Here is a 15,944-nt window from a genome sequence, read left to right as displayed (position 1 = left end):
TTGATAAAGGGTTATTGACTTTTTATCATTGTCTTAGTTCAAAAAAGACAGGGGTCTGCTAAGGAAGGCAGAAAGCTTCCTTGAAATAAAAATGTAAACCACCACCCTCCACCTTCAAAAGATTATAATCTTGAAATCAAGGTGTTCTCAGGCAAAGATATGGGAATAGGAGTAACAGTTTTTTACTAAGGAAATTAAAATAAAAATGCAGTAGTACAAAAAAAAAAAAACACTGACAGAGTCAGGATACAACCTGACACCCTGTTGGTCAGGGTGTTGGTGGCAGTCTCATTAAGTGGTGGCTGCAGCTCTCCTGGAATGACAGATGTGGTTCTGTTGAAGCAGTGATTCTGTAGAAGGGTGTGGTTTTCCTCTAAAGGTCCAGTGGTGGTGTAGATGGGTCTGGTCTCTCTTTTGGGATCCAGTGGAGAAAGGCTCCTTGTGTCGTTTTGAGTCTCCAAGGACATATAGGTAGGAATGCTTGGCTCCTCCCCCTGGGTGGAGCATCTCACAAAGGGATGATGTAATTTTATCAGTCATGCAGTGAGACTCAATGGCCCATTAACAGCAGATAACCCTCTGGAGGGAGGATGGGTCATGGAAGAGATAGAGAACACCACCCCAGCTGGTTTTAACAGCTGGGTCATTAATAGAAGATATCCCCCTGAAGTTATGAGGGATGGGTCATAGAAGAGATAAAGAACACTGCAGTACCTCGTTTCAACAGATGGTAATAGAATATCTTGAATTGTAACCCAAGACAATCATACAGAATATAAAGGATGTAACTTGTTTTGAAACTTTTTGTCCCCAGTGGTGTGTAAAATTAGGAGAACACTGCTCATGGCTGTCCCAGAGCACGATCATTGTGTATATCAAAAGAAAAACAGTATTATATTGATAGATTCTTAAATTTCCAGTACTTTTAACAGAGCTGCCTTCTCAGAGCCTAGGGGGTTTAGAATCACTTTCTTCAGTAATATGAACAGCACATGGCTGTGTAAGAACCAACAAAACAATACAGTCACATAGAGGGGACATTTACATTTCAGCTTTTATTACTATCTGCCTAGAATTAATACACTGGCAAGCTGCTGTGGGTCTCTGCCTATAATACACTTCACTTGGAGCTTAGCAACTCATGCCAAAGTTGAGAGATAGTAGCACAGTAACACGAGGAAGGGTAATGCTATGCTACATAAAAGGAAATCAGTTTTCAGTTATACATGAAGCAGTATATATGAAACAGAAATACTGCTGAGTTGCAAATGACTCCTTCTCACTTTATCCAAGCAGCACTGGTGTACAGCCAACAAGACAACTTCCCTCCATGCTACAGTATAATTCACTGTCAATCCTGCAGGTACGTGATGGAAGCACATCAATTTTTCAGTCACAAAGCACATTTTTTTATACAAAACATCCTGTGAGGATTCCTCAACATCCCAGACTCACTGCTCACACAGAGCAGGGAACGCAGTGACAATCCATTTCCTTTGAGGCCATCTGTCAATACAGAATCAATTAAGTTGGAAAAAGCCTGCAAGATTATAGAGACCGACACTTGATCAATCATAAACAGATGAGGTTAAGGATAAAGTCAGGCAAACCTCACTCTAACAATGGAAAGCACTGGATACCAAATAATAAACCACAATAAAGGGGGAAAGGGAGAACTACAGCCTTGTCAAAACACCTAAAACTTGTCTCTCCTGCTTGCTGTTACACATTAATTTTCAATGGAATTCTCAAGAATTACCTTGACCACAGAACCTACAGAAGGACACCACCAAGCTCTGATTTTCCCCATTTCACCTCTCACAATAATCCACTTTATTGACCATTACCTTATCTTAATGATTCCTTTGTAAGCAAGAAGACATTGAAAGCAATTCCCAGATTATTCTCCTCTTTTCTATCTGATATTTGACTTCAGAATACTACTGGACTTAAAAACGTTTATTAAGGATCTGTTGGTGACATGTTAGTTTTGTACAAAAGTATTTTGATGTAGAGCTTTACAGGAGACAAGTTCTCCAAAGGTCATGTCCATTCTTTTCTCTAACAATACATAACTTCTTCCATTTAAATTTAGAGTACCTTAAAGATAAATCCATACACACACAATCTGTTCACCACCAAAAAGCCATTGTTCAGCTTTCATTAAACTGTACAGCATATTGTATACACTCATGGTACTTGGATTTACTTTAGCAACCCCCAAGAAAGGAAGGAAATTTTTTTCCAGCTTCACCCAAGAGCCTATTTTAGACCATAGTACAACTGAAGCTGGAAACAGGTTCTCCATATCACAAAGTGGCGATAATACATAAAACTGTTTACAGTCTTACTAACAATTGATTCTCTGAGTTTGAATATAGCAGTAACACAAGCCACAAGACAGAAGCCAACATGCCATCTTGGAGGTATGTATTTCTTTACTTTTCACTAGAAATTCAAGTGTGTTGTACACATATTTCCAGAAACAAGCATGCATACAAATACCAACTCCCTTTCTTTCACTTCCAAAAGTACTCAGCTCCCCAGCCACAGCCCCCTTGGGCTGTCACCAGCTTCCACAGCACCTGACACCAGTACTGCCACTGCCCATGCTTATCTCCAGCTCTTGCCACCTCTGCGGCTTCTAAAACAAACCTCTGTTTGGAAATACAGCCACCACTTTCTAAAAGCAATTTCTGAAAATAGATACCCATTTTCCTGGGTCCCTGGTGCTTTCAGTGCCACCAAACTTGTCTTCTGGCTACAACCTCACTCAGCACCTGGAAGAGGACACTTGTGACTTTACTCAGAATATGTACCAGTGGCAATTTCAAATCAAGAGTATTCTGCAGCAATCTCTTAGGGCCACAAGAATGCAACTTAAGCTGTTTGAAAAGTTATTATCTAAACAACAGTCATCAAGCATTACACATTTTTTCCAAGAACAAAAACAAAATATGCCTTTTTTTCAGAACACTGAAGTTAAATATTTTTTAATACATCAACCCCCAACACAGTTTTCAAAGTGAGACCAACTCTTCCACTTCTCCCCCAGAGAAACTCAGCTATAGAGCTAATATATGTGGACTAGGAAGCAGACCTGATTTGAAGACCACTGTTTTCCCACGCAAATGCTAACCTTTACATTGCCTCCAGGATCCATAAATTTATAATCATCAGGCATGCAGCTTGGCTACCATAAATGCAAATACAGTAAATATCCAGTCATACAACAAATCACTGAATGTGACAGAGAGAAATTCATTATCTTATTTAACAAAGCAGCATATTTCATGTTATTTCTGTATTAGGACTAGCTAAAATCACATATACCAAACAGCTTACAGTAAGTTGGCCCCATAACAAATGAGAAAAGCACTGTTGCCTGGCTTTTCAAAACCTTCTGTCAATGAAGAGAACAGAATACAAGTAGCAGGTATATTCTTTGACCTTGAGCGTATCAAATTTCCTCAGATCCCTATTTATATTTTGCCCTTCATTTATATCTCTATAGCAAAGGCAGCTTACCCATGCTCAAGAATTAAAGCTTCAACTTACATTATTTGGCTTCACTCAACAGAATATGGTCATCTTCTTCCTGAACTACAAGCCAACAGGCTACCTAACAAGCCCATTTGCACTACGCAAAAGTTATAAACAATTGGAATTTATTTGTGTCCATAAATGGACTAACTTAAGTACATTTAATCACATCAAACAAAACGTTGTTTGACAAATAAGGTTTCCTATCATGTCAAAATAATTTGGTGGACAGCTGTTCCATTAAAAAAAAATTTAGCATCCTATCCCTTTCCTGATGATCAAATTTTTTAACCTTTTGTGTGTAGTGCTCTAAACGCTCAAATCTATAATTTTACTTAGTTTAAAAATAAATCTTCATTCCATTGACTTTCCAGAAAAAGACTCTCAACTTCTCAATAAACTGATCTTCTTCAGCCAAAGCTCTACCTAAAGTATCTGTGTATAAAAACAAGGCCCAAAAATATTTATTCTTACACAGAAGCATGTACATTTACATATTTCAGTAAAAGCAGTCAAAGTCTAAAAGCAAAATACATGCTGAAAAAAGCTCTCTGGTTATGTTTCTAAAAACATGTAAAGCAATTGCAAGCATTTCATACAACAACAGCAGTTAAGGCAGGTAATAGATGGCAACACTGACGCCGACAAGCAAAAGAAGAATTGTTCTTTTACTGACATATCAGCAGTTTGAAAAACTCAAGTATTTCCACAAAAATCAGTTAGAATAGCTTTTATCAAATTGCTTGTAATTGCAATCTAAAGTTAAAGCTGGCTTTGTAAACTTAATTTATAAGCTGAATCATTATCTATCTGCAATTCAACCAAATATTCATTATAAGTGTATCTGCTTTAATTTCCTTTTTGATATCTCTCAACTGCACGTAAGCACACCAAAGTTAATAATAAAAAAAAAAAACAAGCTGAAAAAGGAAAGGATCCCTGCTACTCTTGGGTTTTATCACTTCCTTAAATGAGTCATAACAATAATCAGATGCTATCTGTTTGTTTTTATATAAACAGTTTTAAAATTCATGGCTGGTAGGGTGTAGTCATTTGACAAACAAAATGAAGAATTTACCACTAACAGGAACACCAACTGTGGCTATTCAGTAAGAAGTTTCTCATTTCCTTTTTCGTACACAAAGTCTGTCTGGAAATACGTTTGACATGTTAAAGAAATGTATGTGCTTACATAATAGTATATACTCACAATAGTGCTATACAAGCCAAAGGAAAAAAATTCCAAAAAATCAGTAGCTTAAAACAAGCAGTAAGTTTAAATACAGTCTTTCCAATAGCTTTTTTTTATTAATAGAAACAAAGAAGTAATCTGGCATAAATAATCCTACCTTGTTGCTTAGAATGCTAAATAAAGAGTTTGTAATTGGTCCTTTGACTTCACCATTTAGTCAGAGATCTCACAGCACACCTTCTTTTAAACATTCCTTCTGGTGAGCAACTAGTAGAGAATATCCTCTAGTTTTGTACTCACCCTTGTAAGCACCAATAGCATTATTCAGTTAAAATCCCTCTATAAAAGAGACAGAGATGTAGGAATTCCTAGAACATAGACTGAAGCTATAGTACTTCCACCTATAACAAGCTAAGTTTACAGATATCACAAATTAAAAAAAAAATTAGGTTTTTCAGAAACTGAAGCATCTCCAATATGGTAGAACTGTCTCTGTTCTACATAACGAAGCATTTATTAAATGCTGTTAAATATTTCCTGGTAAGGGAAAGAGATACCTGTTACTACAGGCATATGATCTGGCAAAATATAAACATGAAAATCTGTTGTGTTTGGGCCCTCCAAGCTGAGAAGCCAAGAAGCTATGCAACATTGGCCAACACAACAGCAGCAGCCAACTAAAAACTTTAACGATTACTGTTACTGAACATTTGCCTTGAAGAAATAACAGTCATTACAAGTTTACACTACTGAAGTTGTTAAAGTAATATTGACATGACATGACCAGCTGCAGGTAGACCAAAGCATTCACATGAACATATGTGCTTTAAATCTATATTGTGAACAGAACTGGGTGGTAATGTAATAGTTTCACAACATAAACACAGGCGCAGCAGATTGATCTACTAGGGCTCAGCCATCAGATGCCACAGCAGTACGTACAGCCACATACGTTCCAAGTTTGTGCAACGTTGAAAGGCAAAGCCTCCAACAGGTACAGCAGAGATCCCAATTCTAAGAAATGCACAGGGAAGATGTCACCATCCAGATGCTGGCCTGCAGGAAGCCCCTGATGTTCCTCCCTGGTTCACTGCTGTCAATCACAGTGGCCTCCCTCACCCTATGGGAGGTGCGCTGTCTTTGAGGTGCTGAGCAGGCCAGGTGAAAGAGCTGCAGGAGGAGATAAACACATGGCACAATAGGAAAGATAAGATAAGCAGGAGGTCCTGGGAGGTCTCCTGTTTGCTGAACAGCATTTCGGAATAACTGGGGCTCATCCAATCTTCAAACTACTGGACTTTCCTGCTTATCCATACAGACACCAGTGACACTTCCAAAATGCAAAATTTGCACTGCTGAGCAAATAAAGAGTGACTACTGAGCACTGTGGGCAAGGAAGTCGATGCGGTGTTTCTCAGCCTCTCCAGTGAGAAGCAAAAAGCTCAGGGTAGACTAGATGCATCCAGAGAGTCAGTATATGGTTGTTAGCAGAGCTTTTATGCTATGACCACAGAAACCTCTTCCAGGAAGAAGGATCCATCTTACAAAGTGTGGCGAGAGTATAGTTTTCACTAGGCACAATAAGCCTGTGAGTATGGCTTTAAACTAGGCATGATGGAGAAAGGTTGTCACACTGAGAAGTGAAGACGTGGGAACATAAGTCAGGAGGGCTCTCACACTTCCCTTGTGGAAGTGGCCTGTGTGTGAGCCCATCTCCAATGCTGCTACACAGCATGGGAGCAAACAGGACTTAGTCCATGCACCACTGCAGAGCTATAACCTCATAGGAATTAAAGATTGATGGTGGGACAGCTCACATGGTTGTGAGGTGCTACGATGAAAGGTCAGAGGCTCTTTAGGAAAAACAGCCTGGAAAGGTAAGGAACATGGGTTTCAATCTATGCAAAGGGATGGCGGCAACACACCCAGCTTTGCTTGGAATGAGGGACAAAGCATTGAAGACCCTATAGGTAAGGATCACAGAACAGTCCAACATGGGCAACTCTGTACTAGGTGCCTGCTACAGACCTCCTGATTAAGAAGGGGCCATAGAAAAAGCCTTCATTTGAAAGCTGAAGGAAACTTAATGATTGCAGACAGTCCAGGGCCTAAGACAACTAGTATCTGCTGGTCAAGTATGGCCAGACAGAAGCACTCCAGCATTTTTCTTGAATTTGTTGGAAATTACTTCTTGGTGCAATGACCCAACTAATGAATATGTTCTGCTGGATCTGTTGCTCACAAACAAGGAAGAAGCAGATAGAGACAAGATCATGGGGTTTAAAGTCCTGAGAGAGAGAGAAAGACAGATACTACAGCATACAGTATACAACCCAGTACGTCGTTATAACATGGCACTCCAGGAGAGCAGATTTCACCTTGTCCAGGGACCTGCTTGGCAGAATCTCCCAGAAGATCACAACGGAGGATGAAGGCAAAGCCTGTGAGTACTGGCTGACCTTTAAGGATAACATCCTCCAAGCACAACATGCAGGAATTCAAGCTGGCCTGATGGACCAGTGTGAAAGAAAAGACAACCTTCGGCTGAGCTCAAGTGCAAATAGAATACATGAAAGGTGGAAGCAGGAGTAGGAGGAATACACAGACATTATCTAACTGTGCAGGGGTGGAGTTAGATGAGCCAGAGTTCTGTGGTGGTTGAAAGTAAAAATGGATTTGAAGGGCACTATGAAGGGGAGAAAACACACTTGAATTTTTTCATTCAAAAGTGAAGTTATACAGGAGAAACAGAAAATAAATCCTAGTACAACAAGGTGTTATTCACACCAGCATCTGCTAGCCCTCATTTACTTAAAAATGTGAGAGAAAATCTGAAGAATTAGGGCTTCTACATGCAAACTAGAAATCCGATCAGTTAGCAATAAATGTGATTTACTTGCTGTTTTAATTTACTCATAACCCTTATCTAAAAGAAAGAAATCACACATGCTCCCACTTAGCATGATTTCTGAGATCCAGAACACAGCAGCCTGAATCTCTTGACATAGCAACACAATTTTTGCACTGAGAAGCAGTCACGGTTGAGATTGTATTACAACAGCTCTGTGAACAGATTTGCTTTAACCTTTTTCTGTTCTTTGGTAACAAAGACATACATGCAAAGCAGGCTGATTAGAGATTCTCTAGTCCTCTGATTATAATATGCTAGTGACACAATCAGTGTGTTCACAATGTTCACCGGCAGCACTTTTTGTGAAAGCAAATTCTTAACTTTTTCTAGCAAGGAATTACCCCTGCCATAATCTAGGCATTCACAATAACTTAGCTGCCTTTTTCTTCATCCCAAAATAGATCCCAGCCAAGACACAGCCAGCACATATTTAGTAGATGTTAGTCATGGAAAATGAAAAGGAATCAACCTAGTGCAAAAATGAGTAAGGGAAAAAATAAATCTTCACTTTATATTTTAGGGAAGCATAGTTTTTTTAAGACAGTATTTCCACATACACACTCTAAATACATGCCCCCATAGTAAAAACACAATAACTGAAAAAAACAGACAGGTTTTCATACAAGTCCTCAGTTCACCCCACCTGCAAGCAGATCTCAGCTACCAGATCCTCAGTACTATATAGCTGCACTGTAAAAGCAACAGTAGCAGAGGGCAGAGTAGGTCAAACAGCACAATTCCAACACACAGGGGATGCTTCTCTGTAATTCTCACTTCCTCTCCACAGTTTCCACCCACATGCCTCATTCACAGGAAACTCCAGCTTGTTTGGAGGCAGACTCCAGACATTCTGTTAAACTGGGGCAACAGTTTTGACAACAGGTGCCCAATCCGGAAACATCTACTTAAGTTTAAAAAAAACCTGCAAGTCCGTTTTCAAGTTTAAAAATATTCTGGTATTTCAGGATACTATCTTAGCACTACTGCCAAGAAAGTAAGTCTAGATGCCTTACAGCATAACTACATCTTATGAAAAATATCAGTTCTCATTACGTATAAATTGTAGAAAATTTAAACTTCCAGTTAGTTTGAATAAGAAAAAGTCCAACCAACCAATGACAAAAATCCTGAGCCACAAGAAATCTCAAAATCTCTCACAGTAGGATACTGGGAAAGAAGATGACTCACTTATACCTCACAAACTGTCATATACTGAGAGTTCAAATGAAGATTTGAGTAAGGTTCTACTCTTCAAGTTGGCATTGTGCTAATCTAAAATCACCTTCAAAGTGCAAGACAGAAGAGCTGGGGAAAGGGAAGGTCTAGATGGTACATTACTAAGGATATAATGCAAGGGCAGAGTCAAAAAAAAAAAAAAAACACAAAAAATTTTAAGAAAGAGGATTCTTAAGGAAGATATAATACAATGACTACACCACTGGGAATGCTTCTGCTAAAATGGGACTTGCTAGAATTAATAAGCCTGGGGTATTTCAAGGTTATGAAGCACTCCAGCATTGCTGAAATAAGTCAACTGATGCCAGTATATCCAAACAGGACAACCATTTAACTTCACAGCTTTGAGTCAGTTTAAGAGACTGGAGAAGGAAAAACAAAAATCTCAAAAAACTCAAAAACCTTTGAGCTAACAGCCTTTCCTGGGCAGAAGTCACAAAAGCATCCAGACTGTCAGATAACACCATACTGATCAATATTCTGAAATGTTACTTCAGGCAACACAAGGTGTACAAAGGCTACACAACTCCACTCATGTGACACAGGACAATTTACGGAGATGACTGTAATTCCCACAAAGAATAAGCATTCACTTTTTTCTCTACATTTATGCAAACGGAATAGCCTTCCTGCTGTACAGTCCTGGCACTGTTATTGAAAGAATAAAATATTTAGTCTTCTCTGTAGGTAAAGAAATGATAAAAAAATTGTAGGATATCCTCTAAAGACAAAATGACTGAAAACTGTTTAAGAAACAAAGTTTTCTAAACTTACATAAATACGGACACAGAGATACATAATTAAAATGGCTCCACCTACTGGTTAAAATGTACATTTTATAAGTTATGACACTTCAGAGAATTTCATTCCCAGTGAAACAAGGAACTCTGAGGGTGCCACACACAAACACAAGACTCTTAGACAGATAATCCCTCCTAATAATTGTTGAGATATGCCAGCAAGGTAGATTTAAGATTTAGGATATTTCAAACACATGTTGGTCTGTTTTAAAAGTAATGTAGTATTTTCATCTACTGGTAATTTTGCAAATATAAATTTAGAAATGAAAATATTTAAGAATATTGTAAGATAATCTGTAAAAGAATAAAAATTCTCATTTTACCATTCAGATATTTTCTGACCTACACAGTAAGAAGTACTTGGTGCTCATCTCTGTGTCCTCATTTACCACTCAATTGAACATCACTATTCACATCACTATTTCAAAACATTAGCTGAACACCTATCTTCATTTTAGCAAAAAAATCTGATGTGTCTCTAAACTTTATCATTCTAGAATGTGCTATACCAAAACCATGACAGTATTCATTGGAGACCTTCTCTAGCTAAGTTTGAGTATACTCAAAGTTATACTCTGATTTTTATCTAACGCTAGTTATAGAGCATTCCTATTTGCTAAATATTACTATTATTTCAGGGCCACTAACGTTCCTGTACAGCAGTTACCCTTGTGCAAGAGGCATCAATATTCAAAGGCCCACAACAAATTTGGTGACATGTCAAAAGTCACCTGCAGAAGTGGATAAATGACACGGATATAAACCAACAACTACTCAATTTGGTACACCCCCAGCTTGTTCTGGATAGAAGATAGAACTACTACAATGAACTGTAGTGAAAGTTCTCAAATAACACAACAAGGTTTTGACAGCCATGGTAACTTTCCAAGAACTCAGAAAGACTGCCAGACAGACACTTAAAAGCTTACAGAGGCCACAACACGGTGCAAGCTGTACGAGGTACGCACTGTACCCAAACAGCACAACACAGAAAAGCAGCTTGTCTCTCCAAAGTCATAGCTTCAAGTCTACAAGGCTGGCAAGCCAGTACAATTCTCTCTGATCAGGGCTATTTAGCTAGGGCACTGTCACACAGCTATAGCTGTATTGCTTTAACTTGTGCAGAGCATTTGTTCAGCCAGATACCACAAACTTGTGGGGGAGGAGAGTTTCCTGCACAGTCCTCAATTATACAGTACAAACATACCCTCGGTTACCCTTGCCCAGCCATAAAGGGAAACACCGGTTTGAGCTTACTATGTTAGCAGGAAAAAAAATGTGCATGCACCAGTGTAATATTCTTCAGAGACCTGTCATCTGACTTAACATCATAGAAGCCCTGAAATAAAATGACAGCAGAGGACAGTGACTGTAACCCACCTGGTAATGTGCATGCACAGCTGTTAAAAAAATTTTAAAAGCTGTAGCCAACCACATTGCCACTTCAGAAAAAACACTGTGACACTAATGCCCTCTTCAGTGAGATAAGGCATACCACAGTACTTCACTGGTTTGATTAGGAAAGCCAGAAGGAGATGCCTGGAAACATGCCCTTCCCCAACACAGCCACTTTCAGTTCTATCATCATCCACAGGAGAATAGATGATAAAAACATGTGTTTCACTGAAAGAAGACACAAACAAACCCATTACTTAACTATACTGCATGGTCTACAACCTTGTGAACATTTTGATATACATGAAGTAGTATCAAATACTAACAGAAGAAAAGTTTCTGTCTACTTTAAGATAACAAAGTATTTTGAAAATATTATCTGCAAAACATCTAGAGACAGAACTGCACTACACGTTCCTTTAAATGCTACTTATAGCTGCTGCAAAGAAGCCAAACAAACTGTGTGGTAATGAATATACCATAATGACAAAAGCTAGAACTAAGATCACTCATCTGTATCAAGTAATGCAGTATCAAGCATTTTTACCATAACTGTAACTGTCAAACTCATCACTGTACAGAAAACAAACAACCAAATGTCCCACCCCTATTTCAAAAAACCCAACAAGAATTACCATAAGTAGCTGTTGAGGGAAGAGGAAAAACAAGACAAGCATACAACTCCTCCTTGCACTCACAACCTCGAGCTGTTTTCAAATCAGACTTCCTGAGGCTGTTGCTCATCCATTTACTAACCTCAATGTATGTCTTCCAACATTTGTCCAACCTCCCCTTCAGTTCACACTGTATGCTTTGTATAGCAAATATACCTGTGAACCCCTACACCGAGAGTTTCTTTTGTTTGTTCTGAACTTAGCACCTAAAATCTGATTTGACTGTGTGCCTCCTCTTCCATGTTCACCTACTTTCGCCACAGGAATTTTGTGGAGCCTTACCATATCACTGTTCCATCATCTCTACTAGGCTGACAAGCCCTAGACTGTTGAAACCTTTATCATCTTTGAACTAATTCATATCTTCTTGTCATTCAGTGAACATTTTCCAATAGTAATGCATCTAAGATGAGGGGCAGAACATCTAAGAGTACGTAAGGTATGAAAGAACCATGGATTTATACAGTTATCTGTCTTTCTCCTACTATATTTTCTGGCCATCCCAGATGCTCTGATCATCAGTTGCTCTCTGGTTGTAATAACAGGTGTTTGTTTTACCTTGCCCTCCAACTTTCAAGTACATATTGCCACCAATCAGGTTCCTCAAAACACTAAAGTTCTAGACACTTATTCATTCTCTTCTGTAAGACTGGACCTAAAGTATAAAACAAGCAAGGTTAAAGGATTTATTTTTATTTTCTATTAACTAAATGGGGGGGCAGCATGTGACTGACAGAAGTGTTCCTCCATAAGAGAGCCACCAGATCTTAACTCATTACCTTTCTAATACCCTGTGAACATAGAAACACCAAAGGAAGGAAGAAAAGGAATTTTCAAGGACTCCTCTGATTACACTTCTGTACTTTTAAGTCACAGCAATGAAGCTCTCACACTTGATCTGCACTTTTTTACAAAGCCCTTTCATCTTATTGAGGTGTTTATTACTGAAAAAGTTATGCACATGTAAGCAGTTTCAGCAAGCTTTGCTAGCAAGAAAGTAGCCTGTCCTGTCAAGAAACACAGGATTAGAAAAATTAAGTCAAGCTCTATTGTCAGAAATACTCATCTTTCGGATTAAGCAGCTCTCCTGTATATAAATTACACCAATATAAAATTACACCTCTTGCACATGAAACCCACAACAAATCCAACACTGCTATACTATGCAATTGCCCAAAGATCATCATGTCCTGTCTATCTGTAAGCCATTTACTTGATGTGTTTTCCCCAGAAATTCCTCTTTTCCAGCTCCTACCAAATCTTCTGCTCTCTCACTTCTCTGACCATTTCAACTCAGCTGGAATTACCTCCCAAATACATTTTAGCACCAAGGTCAGGTATTGCTTTGCAGGGAAAGCAACCTGGATCACTCCAAGCACCTCTGTTCGAAATACCTGCATCAAAAATGACCACACAGGAAATGAAAAAATGAACAGCAGGAGTTTATCCCAAAAAAATTAACTTCTATTACAGCAGAACCTAAATGACTGCTGCCATACCTGGCATATGTGCCCAGGGCACACTGACTCTCATGACATCTGCAATACTCTTTCCATTTGGATTCACCTGGGGGTAACCATTACCATCTTCCACTGCAACCCCACACTTGAAGCTCCAAGCTTTTCAACTCCCTCCACACAGCTGAGCATCTCCTTACTACATGGGAGTATTCTCCTGACAGCTGAGATACGTCATACAGAGTGGCAATGCAGTTTTAACATGAATTAAACCTATTAAGCAGTCTGCTCTTACACAGAGTTTACCTTGACCAAGTTAATGTGAATTGGGAATATTTTTTTTTTGCAGCAGTGGCAAGATGGAGAAATCGTCTAGAACACATCTGCAAAACCTTTTTGACATGAGGACAAGCATTATCTTCTGAAGTCAACATACAAAGATTGCAACATTTGCAAAATTCATGGCCCTTTGAACCACTAACTTATCAACGCTTCTGTTATAACAAAGGAAAAACACACTGAACATACTGATGTCACAGGAAGCAAGTACTTCATTAGACTGCCAATTTTATCAAATGTGACTCAAGTCTCTCCTTGAAGAGTTAACGGAAAGATGATGAAAACTCATGTGTTCTCAGAGTTATTTCTCTGTCCGTCACGGCACTCTTTGTGTGACAAACTACACATCCCTCCTCTTCAGGCACTGAAGACAAATCCCTGTGCTACACCTTTTTGGAAAAGGCCCTGAAGGAGAACATCAGAGTAAGAGCTCAGAGGCTCATTAACAAAATCCAGATCTTGAGTCATCTGAAGGGAGGGGAAATTACAAGCGTGGAAGCACATGTATTTTTCAGCAGCACAGGAAGGCAACACATGCCTACTTCACTGAGCCACGCGGCCCCAGAAGGAAATGAACCCAAGCTCCGTCGTTTTACCCATCTCTCCCTCACCAACACTTCCACTCCCCAGGACGGGAAGCCCGCCGGGGAAGCGTGCCGACCCCGCCGCCGCGCACCGAGGACAAGGGGAAGCTCGCCGCTTGCCATGTGTGCGCACTTCTCTCTCGCCCAGGAACTCGTCAGCCAGCGGGGCAGGGAGAAAGGCGAGGCCAGGGGCGGCCGCGCCGCCCACCGCCGCCGGCACAAGCCCTGCGGGGCTCTCACAAAGGAACGGGGGGGTGGACGGGTCAGCCGCGGCCGCCGGGCACAGGGAGCCCGCGGCCGAACAAAAGGCTCCGGCCCCGCCGCCACCCCCCGGGGATGGGGGGGCCACGGCCGGGCGCAGGCGGCGGGCACGCGGGGCACACCGGGGGAGAGGGCCCGGGCCGGGGCCCCCCGCCCCGAGGGTCCCGCCGCCGAGGGCTGGGGAGCCACGGCAGGGGCCCCGCCGCGTCCCCCGAGCCCCGGCAGGGGGGCAGCGAGACGGCCCCGGGCAGGACGCGGGGCAGCGCTGCCCCGTGGCGGCCCCTTTGTGCGCCCCCCACCGCACCGCACCCCCCGTTACCGTGGTGAGCAACGGTCTCATTTGTTCGCCCGCCCGCTCCTCTTCCATCGCGGCCCCGCCGAGATCGCCCGGGAGACAGAGCTAGAGAAACGGGCGCGGAGCGGCAGACGAACGGCGAGCTGGAACCGGACGCGGGGGCTGCGCTGCCTGGCGGAGGCGGGCGGCGCCGGTGCCCTCGGGACGGGGCGGCCGCGACTGCTCCGCCGCGCCGGGGGCGGAGCCCGGCCCGCCTCGGCGGCGCGCCCGCTGCCCCCGCCTCGCGCCGCCGGCCGGGCCAATGGGAGGCAGCGCAGCGCGGCCCCGGCCCCGCCCCGGGCCGGGGCAGCGCGGGGCGCGGGGGCGGCGCGCTCGCTCCCACGCGGAGCCGCGTGCGGGCCCGGCTTCCCGCGCCTCCGCCCGCGAGCGCCGCCGGACACAAGGGATCAGCTCCCGGCGGGACCGGGAACCCCGGAGGGCAGGGAGCTCCCAGCACTGCCGGTGACTACGGCTGCTTGATGCTTGCCTTTCTTTCTTTCTTTCTGGTTTGTTTTTTCTTTTTTTTTCACACCCTTTGCACTTGCCGGTAACTTCTGCCAGGCTCTTACCACGCAAGCTGAAATTTTCCATGCCAGGTGTCTGCCTCGGGCTGATTTTTTTTTTTTTTTTCTTTCTGGAAAAAAGTAACTAAAATAATTCAGTCATATCCAAAAATAATGTTGTTTGCCCTTGCATAAATGGTCCAACTATCCTTTATTCAAAAGGCTGGGGGGGTGGGAGGGAGCAGTGTCAAGGCTGTACTTCTGGCTGCTCCTGTAAAGTTTTGCTCCAGTGAAAGCTTTTAGAAACAGCTGTTAACACTGGTCTAGTAGAGATAACTTTGCCTCGTCTGCCTCTGCAAAAATTACAACCTCCTTAGGCTCTTTCAGTTGTGAAACACCTTTTGATGATGGGGCTGAGCATCCACATACAGCAGGTGAACCATGCCTTCATGCTTCCTGTTCTTGGCTACATGTTCACATTGCCCTGGGGCTCTACCTTCCACCTACTCTCACTAGACTTTAGAGGGGATTGCATACTGTGGCTCCTTTTTCCGCCCTGACACTGCCTGGCCTGAGGAGAAAAGTCTTTATTTGCTCACAGCTTCTGGACTCAGCTGTCACTGAAGCTCTAACATAAACATGGGGAGCTGATGGACACCAGCAGAGCAAAGAGGCCACAAAGCTCCACAACATGTACAATACAGCCAGTTCCCTG

At 42.0% G+C, this 15,944-nt stretch overlaps 1 protein-coding gene across 12 annotated transcripts in view; it reads right to left on the bottom strand.

Moving 5' to 3' along the window:
• The window catches only part of SLC4A7 (solute carrier family 4 member 7), a 93,611-nt gene extending 78,721 nt beyond the window's left edge, over positions 1-14,890 (bottom strand). For 11 of the 12 annotated variants that reach the window (XR_015772071.1, XM_088052325.1, XM_088052281.1 and 8 more), the window contains exon 1: positions 14,712-14,890. Coding sequence is in view for 10 of the 12 variants with exons in the window: in XM_088052325.1 (XP_087908451.1) it covers positions 14,712-14,759 (48 nt within the window). In the remaining 2 variants the exon portion in view is untranslated. Of the gene's footprint in view, positions 1-14,223; positions 14,243-14,711 lie in introns of those variants that run through there. The other variant, XM_088052298.1, reaches the window with a different exon arrangement.
• Between the last annotated feature and the right edge of the window lie 1,054 nt (positions 14,891-15,944).

Source organism: Pseudopodoces humilis, chromosome 1, assembly GCF_049639895.1.
Source record: "Pseudopodoces humilis isolate 2021_Gansu_Grassland_sample_001 chromosome 1, ASM4963989v1, whole genome shotgun sequence".
Taxonomy (NCBI): Eukaryota; Metazoa; Chordata; class Aves; order Passeriformes; family Paridae; genus Pseudopodoces; species Pseudopodoces humilis.
This window is presented reverse-complemented; position numbering and strand designations above follow the sequence as displayed.